The sequence below is a fragment of the Euprymna scolopes genome, chromosome 14, assembly GCF_053919585.1.
Source record: "Euprymna scolopes isolate OS-2025 chromosome 14, ASM5391958v1, whole genome shotgun sequence".
In the NCBI taxonomy this organism is placed as follows: Eukaryota; Metazoa; Mollusca; class Cephalopoda; order Sepiida; family Sepiolidae; genus Euprymna; species Euprymna scolopes.
The window spans coordinates 7331872-7352243 of record NC_136495.1 but is presented as its reverse complement, the minus strand read 5'-3'; the positions used below and the strand labels follow the sequence as shown (position 1 = coordinate 7352243).

The 20372-nt window shown below is 31.5% G+C and overlaps 1 protein-coding gene across 2 annotated transcripts in view; it reads left to right on the top strand.

Annotated features, from left to right (window-relative positions):
• Nucleotides 1–2299: 2299 nt before the first annotated feature.
• LOC145292861 (protein lin-9 homolog) overlaps nucleotides 2300–20372 on the top strand; it is a 77812-nt gene continuing 59739 nt past the window's right edge. Inside the window, exons 1-2 of one of the 2 annotated variants that reach the window (XM_080138966.1) lie at nucleotides 2300–2407; nucleotides 11347–11382. In XM_080138966.1, coding sequence (XP_079995092.1) covers nucleotides 2386–2407; nucleotides 11347–11382 — 58 coding nt within the window. In that variant the 5' untranslated portion in view covers nucleotides 2300–2385. The remainder of the gene's footprint in view (nucleotides 2408–11346; nucleotides 11383–20372) is intronic. The other variant, XM_080138965.1, reaches the window with a different exon arrangement.

Here is a 20372-nt window from a genome sequence, read left to right as displayed (position 1 = left end):
CCCTTGGAGCACTCCTACATTTATATCATATTGTTTAGATGAGGATAACCTGGATTTTTCTTTTATCTAAGAAGGATTTAATTATGTTAAGTATTCTTCCAGTGATACCGTATGATCTAATCTTCCTGAGGAGACCCTCATACCATACCCTGTCAAAAGACTTAGATATATCTAGAGCTACCGCTCTGCCCTCCCCTGCTTTTTCCAGTGGATGGTATATACGTTCAGAGATTACAGTTAGGATGTCTGCTGTGGAACGGGCTTGTCTAAATCCATATTGTTGGTCAGTCAGGTTAGCATCTGTAAGATGATGGACTAGAGCATGGTTAATTAAGGTCTTAAATATTTTGGCAAAAAGTGGGAGGAGGAGGCTAATGGGGTGATAATTTAATGGGTCAGTTCTTTCGCCAGAATTCTTGAATACTGGTACCACAGAAACAGTTTTCCAACAGCCCAGAAAGCAAGATTCATTAAGGCATTTGTTGTAGAGTTTGGAGAGAACTGGAGCTACTTTGGCTAAGCACTTTTTTAATAGCACAGCTGGGATGAGATCAGGTCCACATGTTTTTGAAGTGTCAAGGTTTTTTATGATAGCATGCACCTGAGCAGGGGTGATTTTCAGATCGTCTAGTGTGGCGTCTGTCTGCATGGTAGGGGGTGGTTGAAAGGGTCCAGTGTGGAGTTTGAGGCAAACCGACTGGCAAACATGTTAGCCTTGTCGGTTGCTGATCAAACAACCTCGTGATTGTTGGTTAGTGAGGGAATTGTTGATTGTCCATTATTTACTACACTGTTGTAGATTTTCCAGAAGTCACAAGTTCCTAATTTTTGTGTTTCGATGCATTTTTTAGTGGTTTCAGTAAATTCTCTCTTTATAGTAGTCGCTATTTCTTTCTTAACATTACTTCTAGCTTATATATACCTCTTCCTGTTTAAATTGGACTTATGTCGGTTAAATCTATTGTATGCATGCTGCCTTTGAGCAATGGCAGCTGCGCAAGTAAAAGTAAACCATTGGAGAGAGTGGGGCTTGCTATAAAATTTCCGCATGGGAACATGTGCTTCAATTGCAGTTTTGAACCATTCAGTGGTCTCGTTTGCGCACTGTTCAGGAGGAAGAGAAAAAATATTTCCCCATGGGGCAATCCAAAATATGGTCAACTTTCAGGAAAATCGTTACAACTGAGAATATTTAGTGTACCTTAAATAGTATGTGACTAAACCGCTGACAATGTTTTTTTTACCTGACAACGCTGGGTACGTACAGCTAGTAAGAAATGAAACAAAATGGTGGTAGAAACCAACCCAGTAAAAGTCACAATAACAATTATTGAGGATAGCCTCTACAACCATTTTGTTTTATTTCTTTTTTTGAAATCATTGTCGAGACTTCAAAGACATTGTGGCCATTTTTTCTTGTTGTTTGGTAGTGTTCGCTATTACTTGCTTTTCGAACCAAATAAACATTTTACATAAAATAAAAACACTAAAAACTTATGCAGTTAGGCAGAAAAGTAAGCTATCTTGCCTTTGATAACATTTATTTGTCATACATTTGTTTTTTGACAACTTTTTCATACCTCTGGGAATTATAATACAAACCCGAAATTTCCTCCATATATAAATTACAACGTTTGTGTGTATGTGTTCTCTATAGAATGGCAAGAGATAGAGAGAATCTACATGAAACCTAAAAGTGTATTTATATGTAATTTTTTTTTTTCAGGGAAGATAGGGAAAGTGGTTCTAAATCTCTAAGTGCCTCCACCCCCACCTCAAAGATCTATTGAGGCAGAACCTCTCTTAAAGCCCTGTCCCATCGCCGCAGATGTTGCGTTCCCTGCCTGTTTTCCAAGTATTTTAATGGAATGTGCTCTGATGAACTCATTGCACTTGTGTCCCCTTGATGTACATATCCCTGACAAACTCATTTAGTTCTCTTAATGCCAGAAAGCTTTCTACTCTAAGAGTTTCTGTCCTCGAACAGCTAGACTTTGGAATTCCCTTCCTGCTACGTATTTCCCTAACTGTATTGATATGCAGAAGTTTAAATGTAACGTAAACCAACATCTTGTTCTTCCGTAAACATGGTCCCAAATAGTAAGTAGCCCTTACGCCTAAGTGGCAATGTACCTTGTTTGGGGTGAATGTAACGAAAAAAGATCCCTGCTTGGGATTTCTTATTGTGACGATATTATAGTATATAAACATATAATTATTTTTTATTATGGAGTTTTAACGTACACACATTTTTTTTTTTGTTTTTTTGCGAAATGAGTTTTTGGAGCGCTTTCGCCACTGCCGAGAAATTGACCAATCAGAAAGCAGCATTTCGCCGAGACCAAAAGTGACGTCGTCAAAGTTTTAAAAAGAGGCGCGATCAAAATGGCGGAGGAGTCTCTCGAAAGTGAGGTTTACTTCTCTTTTTTTTTTTTATGAGTTGTACATCTGTTTAATTTAAATCATTAGCTGCATATTTAACACTTTTGAGAATCTATATGAAACTAGTTTTGTTTGTTTTGCAAGGTTTCTACTACTTTCTACATAAAACAATTCGATCCCCAAACAACAACAACAACCCGTAATCTCGTTAGATTCGCCTGGTGGAACCCATTTTTTTTTCTGGTCCTATTTTTATTTCTTAGAAAAATTGTTTTTATTTTAACTTAGGTTTTCATTTGAGTTTCTTTTTGTAAAATCTTTAATTTATCTTTTTGTTATGTTTCAATTTATTTTATTTCGATAGTGTATATTTTTTCATTTTTGATTCGTCCGAAAATAATGTTAGTTTGTTGACATTTTTTCTATCGCAACTAAAAAAAAAAAAATCCTAAAAAATTAAAACTACAAAATTTCTAATGAAAAATTAGTTCATCTTTTGTCTTTAATTTAAAAAAATCCATTTGGAATTTTATAATGAAACCTTTTTTTTTTATATATTAAAAAAAAAAAATGTTGAAAGTATTTTAAAGGAAAAAAAGCATATGTTTTTATACTCGTTCCATTTTTTTAAAAAATATTTTTAGTGCATTCATTTTTTAAAGTTTGCAATTAAACATTTTAAAATAAAATTATTTACTTCATAAAAACCTTTTTTGTTTTATACGAAAATAATGGAAAATAAATCGACTTCTCCAAATTTCAAAATATTTTCTCATTTGTATTTCTCGTCTCTATGTAACTTACATTTTTTTTTTAAATTTATTAATCCAAAATTCATTGAAATAATGAAAAAAGATACTTATGCATTAATTGTACCGTGCTGAAACAATAATTTTATTTAGAAAGCCATTCTTAACATAGGAATGGGAAGATGTTTTGTAACTATTCTGTATTTTCACCGGTGCTTATGCAGAGAAGTTACCGTGCTATCTTTTTTTTTTTTTTTCAAGTTAAATTAAAATTTTCGATATTTTTTGTTTATTAAATTGTGAGGTTAAAGTACATAGTTACAAAATCCCCTCACCTCCCTATGTTAAGAATGGCTTTCTAAATAATAACGTTATTTCAACACGGTAACATTAAGTGCATAAGTACCGAAAGTGATTGAAACTGTCTTAGCAAAATCCTCAATGAAAAAATAAAATATTTTAGAAGCAATTTATATGATTTAAGATAAGGTACTCAAGCAATTTATATAAATAAAGATTAAGAGGTATTAGTGCACTTATTGATCCGTGCTGAAATAATAACGTTATTATTTAAAAAGCCATTCTTAACATGGGGAGGGTGTTTTGTACCTATTCTCAGCTGTACTGATTGAATAAAAAAACAAAACTTTAAACGTGGAAATACGATTTAAAAAAATATCGCGGATCAGTACAGTGTGATCCGCGATATTTTTTAAATCGTAAGTTTTACTTATTTAAAGTAATATTTTAATCGGTGCTAGTGTACTGACAGTACACTAGCAGTGAGCACCGATTAAAATATTCCCATAACAAAATCAAGGTACTTATGAATCGTGCTATAATATATATATTTTTTTTTAGATAGGATTTTCAAGTTCAATTTTTATGGTATCTTTTGTTAAATTGTTTGCAAAAATTAAACAAAAAACACACACACACAAAAAAAACCTCCCTATGTTAAGAATGGGTTTCTTTTTCGAACCGATGTAAACGTTTTATAGTGAGTCAAACCACTAAAAACGTAGGTAGGTAGAAGAGTAAATTAACATGGGGGGGTTGTAATTATTCTGTACTTTCACCTAAAAATATCGTAAAAATTGAAAATACTATTTTTAAAAATAGCACGGTAACATAAGTGCATAAGCGCCCCCTTTTTAACCTTTTTATTTTATTTATTTTTTTTTTTTTACACTTTTTTATCGTTTAGCCAAAGATTTATTTTTAAATCTTTTTAATAACCTTTTCTTTTATACAAATAATTTCGTTTAAAAAGTTACTAGTCATCGATTTTTATTGTTTACGGATTCTTTTTTTTTTTTTTTCTTTTTTTTCATTATTTTGATTCGATAATGAGCATTTTGTAAACAAAACGGGTGAAATAATAATTCGTTTTGTAAATCATTTTTGTTGAGAACAAAACAATATAAAATATCCCACACCCTTTTTAAAAAAAATATTTTTTGTTCATTGATAAACATTGTTTTCATAGTTTTATGATTTTTGTTTACGAAAGTTTCCATAACGTTTAGTTTTCATTATTTAAATGTATTTTCACGATTTCTTTCTAAAAGTTGAATTTCTAAATTCCGAATATATTTCGTGCAATGGCATTATTTTTGTGAAAAGAATCATAACAGCTGATACAATCGTTTTATAAAATATATTTATCATCAAGCAAGATTTTGTCTGTGCTTTCACACCTTAAATAACTTTGAGGCAGTTTTTATTTTTGTCCTCAGAGTTCCCCTTTTGTGGAGCTGGATTTTCCCTTTTTTATCTTACTACCCTTGTCGGGAGGCAAATAAATAAGGCTTATATTTCGAACTATTTCTCTATATTATTTTTTTAAATAAACGCAAATACTAAAAGATTTTTGTATATTTATTTTTATCATTAAAAAAGGGGACATTTTTAAAATAGCCAACAAAAGAAAAAAAAGTGAAAAAAAAAATGCAATAAATATTAAAGTCAAGATAAGTTATTCTTCTAACCTACGTGAATGTTTTTTTAAAACTGATTTTAAAGCGTTTATTTACTTTAAAATTAAAAGTAAAGTTTGAGTTAGAACTATAGGTACCTCCAACGCGCGCCACAGATTTACTATGTAACCGTAATTTATTATCATCCTAACTTTTGTATCATTTAAAACAAGAAGGATCAAATAAACTAATATTTTTTTAAAAAAAATTTTTGTATTTTTTACGACCTGCCCCAGCGTAGTATAAATAACTCCCCCCCCCAACCTCCCCATGTTAAGAACGGCTTTCGAGGTTGGGGGTGTTTATTCCGAAAGCCGTTCTTAACATGGGGAAGTTGGGGGTGTTTACGCTAGGTTGGGGCAGGTTGTAAAAAAAATACCAAATTTTTTCACATCATACGAAAATAATGTAAATGCGAGACAAATTACATTATTGACGCTTTAAAACAACGTTCCTATGTGATCATTTTGAAGCCGTAAACATACCCATGTTTAAAAAAATCAACTAATGGGCAGATTTTCATAAAACTTTCGATACCTATCCATTTTTAATTTTACTTGCATATTAAAGGTAAGTTTTGTTAAATATGAGGAAAAAAGATTTTTTGTGTTATACCCCTCCCCTCCATATTTAATGTTGTGAAAACTAAACAATAAATTTAGGCCCATAAAAATGACAACATTTTATAAAGCTGAAGTGTTTCAATAATTAAAAAAATAATAATATATATATAACCATTATAAAAATTTACTTACCTTGAAGTTGGAAATAAAAAAAATGGATATATAATCAATATTATCATGTTTAAAGAAAATCGTTTTTTTCTCAATAATATATTTACAATTAATTAAATTATAACATAAAAACAATTCCAAAAAGTAATTAATTTAAAAAAACAAAACAAATAAAATTCCAATATTCTGCGATATGAAGTTTTAAAATAGATTTTTGAGTAAGGTTTTCCAATTTTTAAAAAATATTTTCACATAATATAAAAAAAATGACTATTGGCAATTATAAAATAAATTGAACTATAACTTGAAATTATTTTTATTGTTAAAAGGTGTTTATTTCTAGGAGGGGTAAACTTGATTTTTGCGCCTATTTTAAAAAAAAATGTATGAAGGACTCTAATTAATAAAATTAACATAAACAATATAAAAAAAAAAAAAACGCTGCCTCCCTGATTCAATTAAAGCAGTTAGCGGTTTTCGTAAAAAGTATACACAATTATGCAAATGATGACATGGCTGATAGTGCATAAAATGTTGGTGATTTTACACAAAAAATTTGAACATCCTTTTTGGAACTAAAAAAAAAAAAAAAAAAAAAAAAAAATTGCCGTTTTGTTCTGGCTCAATTATCATTCCGAAATTGAAAATGAAACAAAATACTTGTAGAACAATTCATTTTCACATGATTGGTGATATTTATTGGATGGGTTTCTACCAGTATATGATTTAATTTTCGATTTTTGGGTGATTATCGAAGGTCCAGATGGCTCTAACAAAAATGTCATTTTATTTCTGCTCTAACTCAAAAGACTTAAAGCCACTTTTGTTTCGATGTATATAGAAGTAACACCTGAATTTTTACTAAAAAAAATTGGAGAATAAAATTGATGGCGTGTACACCAGAATGCTAAGAGCTGCTTTTAACAAGCATCTTACAAGAACAACTCTGTGAACATTTCCTTGGATTTGAATCCTGACCAGAGAGATAACCAGGTTTGCTGGACACTGCTGGGGGCTAAGGATGGAATCATCAGTGATGTTCTTTTGTGGTTCAGTCGGGAGACACCACAGAATCTACATCAAATGCATCTATGATGACCTACGATGTGTGATGGAGGATAGAACATGATGGTGTGCAAGAGAATAATCAGTGACATTATCACGAGATGATGATGAAGGGAAAAGGCAATCAAGTCAAACACAGATCGAAATTTCGGGTTTGTATTACAATCCACAATGGTATAAAAAAGTTGTCAAAAAATAACTATATAACAAACTAGCATGGGTGCCCGGCGTTGCCCGGGTGTTTGGAGTTGTATGTTGAGCAAAAAAAGAAAGCGGTCAATATTTTTAACTTTGACCACTTAACATTTATTGTTTTGGGCTCAAATCAAGTTATTAAGTTAGATCCATGTCCAAGAAATCTATATCTAAAATTTCAAGTGTTTAGACCCAAAATTGTCGGAGGAGTTTGGTAGAGTTCTCAAAGGTGAAATTGTTGAACTTTGACACCATAACAGCCAAATTTTTGGCCGAAAACCGATCACAAAGATTTTCCCAAATCTCAGTACCCTGCATATCAAATTTCGAGTCTGTAGGTTTAAAATTGACAGAGTTATTGCGTAGGGAAATGTACACACAAACACACACACGTTTACTTTTATAGATATATAGATAAATGTTATCAAAGTTAAGGTGATTTACTTTTCGACTTAATTGGATAAATGGATAAGTTTTTTGTGTTCTATCCAAAATGTTTATTTGGTTTAAAAAAAACAAGGAACATTGAAAACTACCGGAGAACAAGAAAAAATGGTCACAATGTCTTTTTACATCTTTGAAGTCTTGATAATCACTTCAAAATAAGAAATTAAACAAAAATGGTGGTAGAAACTGATCCAGTAAATGTCACAGTAACAAGTATTGGGTTCTACAACAATTTTGTTTTATTTTTTTTTTTTGTAAATCATTGTCGAGATTTCAAAGACATCGCAACCGTTTTTTCTTGTTTTTTGGTAGTGTTCAATATTATTATTTTTTTTTAACTGAATAAACATTTTACATTAAATAAAAACATTAAAAATTTATCCACTTAGGTAGAAAAGTAACTTATCTTGCCTTTGAAAACATTTATTTGTTATATATTTGTTTTTTGACAACTTTTTTGTTGCTCTGTGGATTGTAATACAAACCTGAAATTTTCTCTCTGTATTAATGTCAATGTATAAATAATATAAAATGAATATTATAATATCTAATAATATAAAATGAATATTATAATAAATAATAATGTAAAAAGAATATTATAATATATAATAATATAAAACTTTTACTACTAAAAACACATTACATTACAATTAGGAAATAAATTTTAAAAAAAATTTAAGTTTCTGAAGAGTTCTAAAAATAGAACAGAATTTTTTTTTTTTTTCGAGGGCTCTAGAAAGTTCCATCCGCAATAACTAAATAGACGGTAATAGTGTCAAAACTTCAGTTATTAAATCAGCTCTGAGTAGGAACGCTATTTTGGGGCAATCTTACAACTGTCCAGCCTATTTTTCCTGGGATAAAATCCGGTTGTAAGGAATTCTTGAAACAAGCCAATTACAAACACCCTCACTAAGTACTGGACTCTTGGTAAATATTGATTTTCTGATCTTATATTCTGACCAAAGTAATATATTATCATTTCTGAAACCTTATTTTTTTTACACCGTGTAAAAGTTAGATTAATCTAAAACCGGATTTATCTCCCTTACACCCTTTTCTTGTAAATATTTTTCAGTTTATCTCTTCAATAAATTCTTTTATTTTCTTTTTAACCCTTTTTTTTTTTTTTTTTTTAGTTTTTTATCAATATATGTTGTGTCTTCCCTTAGACATTTTCTTGCACATAGCAATATATACATATATATATATATACAGGGTGACTCCAAAAAAAACAAAAGCTAAATGGAGGCCATCTAGAAGATATGCTGTAGAACGGAGAAAAAAAGGCCAAAGACCCTAGTGTTTTGATGTGATGTTTTGAATATAATAAACTAGCTATGACCAAAGTTTCATTTCATTCGGACAAAACACGAAGAAACGGAGCCTAATTAAAATTGGGGCCCTTTTTTTTTTTGTGTGTGTGTGTGTGTGTGGGGGTTCACCCTGTATATACGCACATACAAACGTAACACTAATGCTTGTATCTTGTTGTAGTGGACCATCGTGCTTTGTTGGTATTTGTTTGAGATGCAGCATATTCTATGGATAAAACCAGACCAACCACTCCAGGTTGAATGCTAAAACAAGTTCAAAGCATCTCTGAATATTCTAAATGAAAAAAAAGTTTGTTTTGTCTGTAAGCAGCTGAGCTGACGTTTATTTCATCTGTTTTCATATGAGATTGCATGTGACAATGTCAACTAACTTGGCAGTGTGTGTATGTATGCTTGCCTATTGTTGGTTCCCCGACAAACGAGGGATTGGAGTAATTTACTCCTGTTTGTTTGTTCGCACTTTTCTCAATAACCACTACTTAATTTTTGCATAAACATTAATCGTGGTGAAAGTAAATTTTTGCTTGAACCGACTTTTCAGGATAACTCTGGTTATCCCACCTCCCACCCCCAGGGTTAGGGAGGGGCATTAAAGGAGTAAAATTGTCCCTCAAATCATTTGTCTGTTCATTTGTTCGTATTTTTCCCAATAACCATGCCTTGGATTTCTTTGAAATTTTGCATAAACATTAGTCATGTTTAAAGTAATTTTTTCACTTGTGAAGGGGGACCCTGCATGCTCAGTTTGTTTAATTTGTATGTGCCTCCACATGTGTAGTTGAGATTGTGCAAGTCTTCTGCCGCAAACATTTAACCTAGTGACCAAGAAGTCTGGTTATAATTAGTTTACACCGTGTTGCTATTGAAACGATTGTCAAGGATTCATGGTGCAGGTTTAGTTTCACTTTGATTTGCTTGGGTTCATGCTTATGTAGCCAGTGATTAACAGGTGCTCAGCTCTTAGAGCAATTCTTTCAGATTGGTTGAAATCTGGGTTTGATAGTTAATAAAAAATAATATTTTGTCAAAATTAACCAATCAGAATTTAGTATTTATGAAAATTGTTTTCCTGCTTTGTTTATTTGGCAAGTCAGACTTCTACGTATAGCTAACAAAGACTGAGCCTCAAGATTTTCTGGTGTGCATTAGTTCCTCATAGTTGATCACAGGTATTCGTTAATCTGAATGTGTCTAACATACACAGAAATCAAACCGCCTGTATCAGTTGTTCGATGCTTAGACACTGCATCCTTTAAAACTCACGTGCGCCAAAAATACACCTGACACATGTACATGTCTAGATGAGCTTTTGATGTGTCGTAGTGATGTATCCTGAGTATTGTACAAAATGATTTCATCATCTGTATGTTTATAAAGTTGAACTGTTTGCCACACTGGCAGTGAGATTAAAAGGCACCTTCCTATTCATGATGGAAGAAATGCAGTTTTCTAATTTACTCGGTTATATCGGTATAAACAACTATAACATAGTGCATATGAGCACGTTGGAAAATATCAGTAGCAGCCAAGGATGGATGGCTTGCGAAGAGATTAGCAGCAGCAGTAGCCCAAAAGAGTGCATATGCAAATTAGGAAATGTGAACGAGAAGAAAAAGGAAAAAAGGGAGAAAAAATGCACCACGTGGTCAGAGAAGCAAAGTGCAGGTTGAAGAAAATAGACATGTAAAGTCGAGGATGAGAATGGGTTAGCATGCTGTCGGAAGAAAGAGAAATGCAGTCATGCTAGATGGACATGTGGCAGCAAGAAACTTTAAGTGGTGTTGAGGCGGGGGCTTAATGGTAATAAAAACTTTTGCTAAAAAAAGAAAAAAGAAGCCAACCTGGATTTTTATTTATTTCCTTTGTTTATAACTACAATGTTATACAATGGCCAAAAGTTAACTAATTTGCATATTGCTTTGCAAAACAAACTCTAGTTATTTAGTTCTGTGATTTTATTATTCAATAATTGTATTCATTTTACTATTACTAGTTCTATCAACAAATATGCTCTAGCATAGTTAAGTGCTTTAAAAGGGGTTAGAAAAGAGTCTTTCCTGTACTTTTCAGTTAATTCATTTCTGGAGAATACGATTCTTAGTTTCCTTAATTTTTCTAGGCAACTCTGGGATATGAGTCTCACTAGTATTTATAAAAATGTATGCTACTATCAAAAAGAATTATTTTGAAAATGTTAATTTAAAAAAAAAAAGTTATGCTTTCCATTTTCCTCGTTCAAATCTTGTTTCTGGAAACTAGATGATTAACCAAGGATGTACTACCTTTTTGGAATGTCTGGATTTGTGCCAATGTTGTCTTTTTTTATAGCAGACTTAACCAAAATAGTTGATGTTTTATGATTACATATCAAATTTTTTAATAAGTCAGTATTTACATAATAAAAATGTTGATTAAATATTTTAACTTAAAAACAACTTTTTTTTGTTGTTTTCTTTAGGTTCTTCAGCAAAAGCACTTGTCAGCTTACGAGAAGGTCAGTATCATAGTTTTGACGACTCCTCAACAATGAACGCACAACTGTCATTGTTGCACACGATGGCAAGCCATACTGTGATCGATCGTATTTGTCTTTTCTTTCAAGTTTGATCAAGGAAAATCTAAAACATTTCATATTGTCTGATAAAGCAAATTGAAAACATTTCTGCAATTAAAAACTATTAAAATTACAAGTATCAACAACTTGTGCCCCCTCGATATACGTATCCCCAACAAACCCACTTAGCAACAAAATCTCACTCCTTCACTGTTAAGGTCCCTAAATGCCAGAAAGCTTTCTACTCTAATAGTTTCTTCTCTCGAACAGCTAGACTTTGGAATTCCTTTCTTGCTATATATTTGCCTGATATGCAGAAGTTTAAATGTAACATCTTATCTTTCCGAGGCATGGCCCCAAATAGTAGCCCTTACGTCCAAGTAGCAATATGCCTTGTTGGAGGGTGAACGAGAGTAAAAAGAAAACAAAAAAATTTATCAAATGTATGGATCCTCATATTCTGTTTGATATCCATTTTACATGTTGGCATGGGTTGGATAACTTTTAGAAATTCTCTTCCTATCTCTGTCCAGGTCTTTATTTATCCTTTCTCCCAAATACATCCTTATAATTTCTCCCATGTTTCCCTTGGCCTTCCAGCACCAACTGACCCTGTTACCACAAATCTTTTAAGATTTTGCCAATACAATTAACCATAGAATGTAAAAGCTCAAATTTCACTCTATTACACAATTTATTTTAACAGCTAACACAGTGAATCTTTGTAGAAGGGTTCATAGCACAGTAAACTAAAACTAGATATTTCTTTTAATACCAAATAAATAAATCAGATTTGGATCATGTAAAAACAGATGAAAACATGATTTGATATTAGGACAAAAGTTTCATTCAGGAAAGTTTTTAACATTAATTGTTTTTGTGAAACACAACTTAAAACAATATATTAAGCCAAACATCTTGACAACTGACTCCTTTTTTTTAAAGATGGGATTATCTTTATATGCACAGAGATATACACACTACCACACACAGCAAATTTGAAAAACATCATTAAAAATCAATCTTTCACCACAAAAATAGTAACTTCATTTGGAGTAGCCTGGAAAGAAAAACTATAAATCTAGCAATACACATGTAATATAGTAACCTGGAAAGAAAAACTATAAATCTAGCAATACACATGAAATATAGTAGCCTGGAAAGAAAAACTATAAATCTTGCAATACACATGAAATATAGTAACCTGGAAAGAAAAACTATAAATCTAGCAATACACATGAAATATAGTAGCCTGGAAAGAAAAACTATGAATCTAGCAATACACATGAAATATAGTAGCCTAGAAAGAAATACTATAAATCTAGCAATACACATGAAATATAGTAGCCTGGAAAGAAATACTATAAATCTAGCAATACACATGAAATATAGTAGCCTGGAAAGAAAAACTATAAATCTAGCAATACACATGAAATATAGTAGCCTGGAAAGAAATACTATAAATCTAGCAATACACATGAAATATAGTAGCCTGGAAAGAAATACTATAAATCTAGCAATACACATGAAATATAGTAGCCTGGAAAGAAAAACTATAAATCTAGCAATACACATGAAATATAGTAGCCTGGAAAGAAATACTATAAATCTAGCAATACACATGAAATATAGTAGCCTGGAAAGAAATACTATAAATCTAGCAATACACATGAAATATAGTAGCCTGGAAAGAAATACTATAAATCTAGCAATACACATGAAATATAGTAGCCTGGAAAGAAAAACTATAAATCTAGCAATACACATGAAATATAGTAGCCTGGAAAGAAATACTATAAATCTAGCAATACACATGAAATATAGTAGCCTGGAAAGAAATACTATAAATCTAGCAATACACATGAAATATAGTAGCCTGGAAAGAAATACTATAAATCTAGCAATACACATGAAATATAGTAGCCTGGAAAGAAAAACTATAAATCTAGCAATACACATGAAATATAGTAGCCTGGAAAGAAATACTATAAATCTAGCAATACACATGAAATATAGTAGCCTGGAAAGAAATACTATAAATCTAGCAATACACATGAAATATAGTAGCCTGGAAAGAAATACTATAAATCTAGCAATACACATGAAATATAGTAGCCTGGAAAGAAAAACTATAAATCTAGCAATACACATGAAATATAGTAGCCTGGAAAGAAATACTATAAATCTAGCAATACACATGAAATATAGTAGCCTGGAAAGAAATACTATAAATCTAGCAATACACATGAAATATAGTAGCCTGGAAAGAAATACTATAAATCTAGCAATACACATGAAATATAGTAGCCTGGAAAGAAAAACTATAAATCTAGCAATACACATGAAATATAGTAGCCTGGAAAGAAATACTATAAATCTAGCAATACACATGAAATATAGTAGCCTGGAAAGAAATACTATAAATCTAGCAATACACATGAAATATAGTAGCCTGGAAAGAAATACTATAAATCTAGCAATACACATGAAATATAGTAGCCTGGAAAGAAAAACTATAAATCTAGCAATACACATGAAATATAGTAGCCTGGAAAGAAATACTATAAATCTAGCAATACACATGAAATATAGTAGCCTGGAAAGAAATACTATAAATCTAGCAATACACATGAAAACAATTGAAATGATTTAACATATTTCAATAATTGCATACATAAAAAGAGCTTGATAAGCTAAGAAGGAATCTTTTTAAACTTTAAAATCCAATTAAATTAAGGAAGTTATGACTATTTTTGTGCCCTGCATTATTTGGATATTTTTCCCTCTTTCAGACCATATGCGTTTTGTCAATTTTTTTACACTACCTTTTCAGTAAAAATGACATATCTTTCGTTAAAACAGAAGATTTAACAATAAACTTTTCCATATAATTGTATTTTTGTGCAAGGAATCAGAATATGCTACTGAAAATCTCCAGAAATTAATGGTTTTCAAATAATCTGCAGTAAATGCACATAAATATGCTACAATTCCTTTTGAATGCCATGAATCTATTAACAGAAACGAAGTTAGAGAACTTAAAAGTTGAGTTGTAATACATTTTATGTACAAAAAACTGAAATCTAAATCTAGGACTGTTTAAAAATGTTTTTATTGCAATATGTTTTTGGTATTTTAGATTAATAGCTTCCGTTACCACTTCCTATCTGACCAACTCTCCAAAATATGTGATTCTACCTTTATAGACAACTAGTCTGGGTGCCCAGGTGTTTGGAGGTGTGTGTTAAGCTTTAAAAAAAAAAAGTGGTAGTAGGCAGGCAGGCTTGAACCCGTACCACAAAGGAGGAAAAGAATGTGAAAAAAAATGTGACGTTTTTGCCGTTGCATCCATCGCCAAACCAGAAGTGGGAAAGGTTTAAATTAAGGCTGGTCAACCGAAAAGAAGGGATGATTTTCGAAAATATTTGTGAAAAAAGCAACTTCTTGTAGAAAAGTGCCCAGTTTAGGGTGAAGGAATTAATGCTTTTCAGCCAATTTTTCAATATTTGTTGTTCAAAAGGTCGAGCTTCAAAACGATACCACCTCTGTCAAAAGTTTTAGGCAGACATCCAAACATACATACATTTAAACATGCAGGTGAGATTTATATTATAGATTATGTGTGAACACCTTGAAAAACTTTAATGAAAGATAAACTAAAATTATTTTAAAATTTAATGTAAATTTTGAGCCTTTCCAGCATTTTAGGGCAGTTAACTGATTTTTTATTTTTATTTTTTTTTTCTATGGTAGATAAATTCTGGGCATTTAAAAAAAAATCTTTTTTCTAAAAGGCGATTATTTGTAGTTTTAAGAAGGTCTTTGTGGAAGTATAAGAAGGTGGGGAGGTTGCCACTCTGACTTTGGGTTAATGATAGGGCTAAGGGAAATTATAAGTGAACATCCTTGATAGAAACAAAACAAAAACAATTTTAGAATTTAGAATGTAAGTTGGTTTCACATAAATTTAATGTAAAATAATTCACCATTTTGAAACCATGCTAGTATTATAGGACAGTTGACCAATTTATTTTTTTATGGAGATAAATCATGTGCGCTTTCCTTTAAGGAAATCTCTCTTTTTTTTTTTTTTTTTAATACTTATATGTAGCTTACCAAGAAATTTTGTTTGATGAGGAGCTTGCCACTGAGACTTAGCATTATTTTTAGGGTTAAAAGGTTTATGAGGAGGTTTGTCAGTCATACCTAGGGTTAGAGATAGAATTAAGGGAGTTTTTTTTTTTTTTTTTGTTAAGAGGGCGTTTAACACCGGCTGTGATTCTTTCTAAGAATTACACCAAACAGACAAAAATAAATGTTATTTAAATCAAGTGATGTCACTAACAGAAAATGTGACGTTTGGAAAAGTATCAAATATTTTTTGCCTATCTATTTAAATATCAAAAAAAAATTTGCAAAAGCTGATAAATTGTTTATAAATTTTGAATGAATTTGATTTTGATTTTTAATTACAGTTCATTCTTTTTCTACCGTTTTTATTTCTTAGCTTCATTAGAAATTGAGCACCTCCTACAAATATTTAAATATCGATTTTGCATTTTCTTTTTATTAGCTTAGTTTCCATTCAAAAATGATCCACTGAATACTTTGTAAAAAAAAATGAAAACTTGAAAAAAAAAATATAGAGGGGTTGTACCGTTCATGCATGTTAACCAAAAAAAAAGTCATATTTCAGTGCACATTTTCAGTTGTTCCAAGCAAAACACAATATTTTTAAAAAATTTGACCACTGATCAAATTTTTAAAATATATGGTTGATAACAAAATAGCTCTAACGAAACATGTAAGAGAATTTTTTTATAATCAGATTTTCAGTTTAAAAAAAAATTGATCTGAAATAAAAATCAACAACAAAAAAAAACATCTGTTTACAGCCGGCCATGCTATCGCTGCTGCTTCTAATGATAATGATGATGCTGTTACTAATACTACAGTCTACACTCAAACTTAAAACAATTTTTTTCTGGATATCATGTTTTTAAACACACAAGAGAAAACAACATACAATTATTCTTTTAATGGATAAAAAAGGTTGTTTTATTTAACAGTGGGTGTCCGAAGAAAATTTAAAAAAAATTTTCACTACTCATGTTGAAGTCTTTTTTTTTTTTTTAACACAACAAAAATGAATAGTCAAAAGTATTTCAGACACCCCAAACTATTAAACGTGACATTTCTTCTAGTTAGTTTCCAAATTTCATGAAAAAAATTCTTAATAAAATCGCTGTATGAGCATTTCCAAATGGAGAGGGTGGGGGTGGGGGGTCATTACAACAAAATCTTACCAAAAGCGCCGTTCTATGATGTTCACATTTTTATCGCTTTATTTGATTAAAGTTTTAAAAAAATATAATTTATGTTATTATTTATTAATTCATTTGAAAGTATATTCATTTACGAACAAAACGGTGGTATTTTAAAGACTTTGGTTTGTAAAATATGATTATTTTAGCAGAAGCCCCTTGAAATCTGTGATTATTCAAAGTGTTTTATCATCCATGGGTATTGCTAATAAATCAGACAAGCAAATGAATTGTAGATTTATAAAAAGATAAAATTTTATCAAAACAATCTTCCAAACAAACAAGATATTTGATGAAATGAATATGAATACATCTGGGTTCCGCCTCCCAAGAACAGCTGCTTCAAACAATTATTTCTCTTCTCTTCTGAGAATTGCAAAATGAAATTCAAGCGAAATGTAATAAAATATATATATATATATATATATATATATATATATATATATATATAGCCAGTAGAGTTTAGTTTCCTAGAAGTACATCCAATGAAACAACATGTGTCTACCAAAGAGTGCTCAATGAGTGAACAGAGCAGGTATATTAAATTTATTTATACAAACATTAATGGCTACATATGTGCATACATGTTTCTGTAATCACCCGCGTTGGGGGACTACGTCTTCAGGCCAAGAATTACCGTCGAAAACTGATATTTCAATCAAAAAACGTTTTCCTATTTTGTTTGTAAAGTTAGAATGTAACCTGGGTGGGAGTTATAAATCGGTGAGAGGACAAGTGAGGTCTTTGAAGATAATAAACATCTTCTTTTTCATTTCCCTTTCTCTCTATCCATCCCATCTTTTGGTTTTTATGGCATAAGGTACTTGAGAATTTAATATTTTTGTCTTACAGTCTGTAAATTAAAAACATTTCCTATGGTCACCGAGTACTGACCGGTGTCTTTCAATCAACACCCATCCACACACATACACGCACACACACACACAACACACACACAAACACGTTAATACAGATATCTAGAAGCGAATATATGCTGTTCGTTTTATTTTACTCACACACACGCACTTAAACTAGGCAATAACTATAACTACGCAAGAATAAAATTAAAATAAGGTAAATAAAACAAATAAATAAAAAAATAAAAAAAACAAAAAATAAAAACAAATAAACAAAGAAAATAAGAATAAACATAAAATCTCGAAAGTTATCTAAACTCCACATGTACATATATATATTAATATACTTATAAACGCCTACACCTTGCTACACCCGCGCATATACACACACACATATAGACATACATAGACATGTAATGGTTATATACAGTTATGACATGTTTACATCCATACCTACATACGTAGTAATATCCATACATGGAATCTCAAATCCAGACATCCATGTACACACTTGGGTACCATAGATCATGACTGTTATTATATCAAAACTAATATTAATCCCACTAAACATCCTAGTAATAATAATTCTTGTAATATTGATAATACTAATGACACCACCAATATCAATAATAATAATAATAATAAGACTGTATAATTGGGAACTCCAAAACCCGTGGACCCCAACTTGATACACGTCCTCATAAATCAACCCATATATATATATATATATATATATATATATATATATATATATATATACATACACACACATATACATACACATACATACACACGTTCACACATTTATATATATAAGCACAAATACATATATATACATATACACATACATATACACACACGCACCAGCATACACACAGTACATACACATTCAGACCATTCGCAGTTGCAGACAACATCCCCATCTACTCGTGTCTTCACATCTCCACAGACGTATACAAGACATACACATATATATACCAACACAGACCACCGCATACACCCACATACACACACGCGCAGGGACACACAGAAACCTGTTCACTCACAACGCAGGAAAACACAGCAATACATGCACAAATGCAAAGACCTTTTTCAATAATAATAAGGTGCTTTTTTTACTTCAGTAGCGTGGTAACCCCTTTATATATGAAATAGCATGCCACTACATTCCACACGGGTGTATATATACATATATAACATACATACAAATACATTCAGACACCCATACATACTTGTAATATACATTGCTACAACTATCATATACGAGACAGCCTATTTTAATAGTACAGAAATATATATACATATATACATACATATACAAATACATCCATATACATACACGTACATACATACACACACATATACATACAAACATACACGCATACATAAATACACTTATACATACATACTTACACAAAATACAGGCATATATATATATGTACCCTGCCACCAAATGATACATCTAAAGTAGAAATAGACATGAATTCATTTACTACATAATTCTCTTTTTCTATCAAACTCCACACGCATAGTTATATTACACGGCCCAACCCGCAGTGACCATAGGAAATGTTTTTAATTTACAGACTAAGACAAAAATACTAAATTCTCAAGTACCTTATGCCATAAAAACCAAAAGATGGGATGGATAGAGAGAAAGGGAAATGAAAAAAAAGATGTTTATTATCTTCAAAGACCTCACTTGTCCTCTCACCGATTTATGACTCCCACCCAGGTTACATTCTAACTTTACAAACGAAATAGGAAAATGTTTTTTGATTGAAATATCAGTTTTCAACGGTAATTCTTGGCCTGAAGACGTAGTCCCCCAACGCAGGTGATTACAGAAACATGTATGCACATATGTAGCCATTAATGTTTGTATAAATAAATTTTATATATATATATATATATATATATATATATATATGGGTTTTTCCATAACCACAACCAATCACGAGGTTCTTTGCTCAGCAACTGCGAAGGCTAACATGCTTGCCAGTCGGTTTGCCTCAAATTCCACACTGGACCCTCTAAACCACCCCCTACCTCAATTTCCTATGCGGACAGACGCCACGCTTGACGATGTAATAATCACCCCTGCTCAGGTGCATGCTATCATAAAAAACCTTGACACTTCAAAAGCATGTGGACCCGACCTCATCCCAGCTGTGCTATTAAAAAAGTTCTCAGCCGAAGTAGTTCCAGTTCTCTCCAAACTCTACAACAAATGCCTTAATGAATCTTGCTTTCTGGGCTGTTGGAAAACTGCTTCTGTGGTACCAGTATTCAAAAATTCTGGCGAAAGAACTGACCCATTAAATTATCGCCCTATTAGCCTCCTCCCACTTTTTGCCAAAATATTTGAGACCTTAATTAACCATGCTCTAGTCCAGCACCTTACAGATGCTAAACTTCTGACCGATCAACAATATGGATTTAGACAAGCCCGTTCCACGGCAGACATCCTCACTGTAATCTCTGAACGCATATACCATTCACTGGACAAAGCGGGAGAGGGCAGAGCGGTAGCTCTAGATATATCCAAGGCTTTTGACAGGGTATGGCATGAGGGTCTCCTCAGGAAGATTAGATCATACGGTATCACTGGTAGAATACTTAACATAATTAAATCCTTCTTAGATAAGAGAAAAATCCAGGTTAAGTGATGAACGAAACCTGGTTAGCTAACCTTTATTTTCATTTTTTATTTTTTAAATTCATTATGCTTTTTGGTCTGTATTTAGCC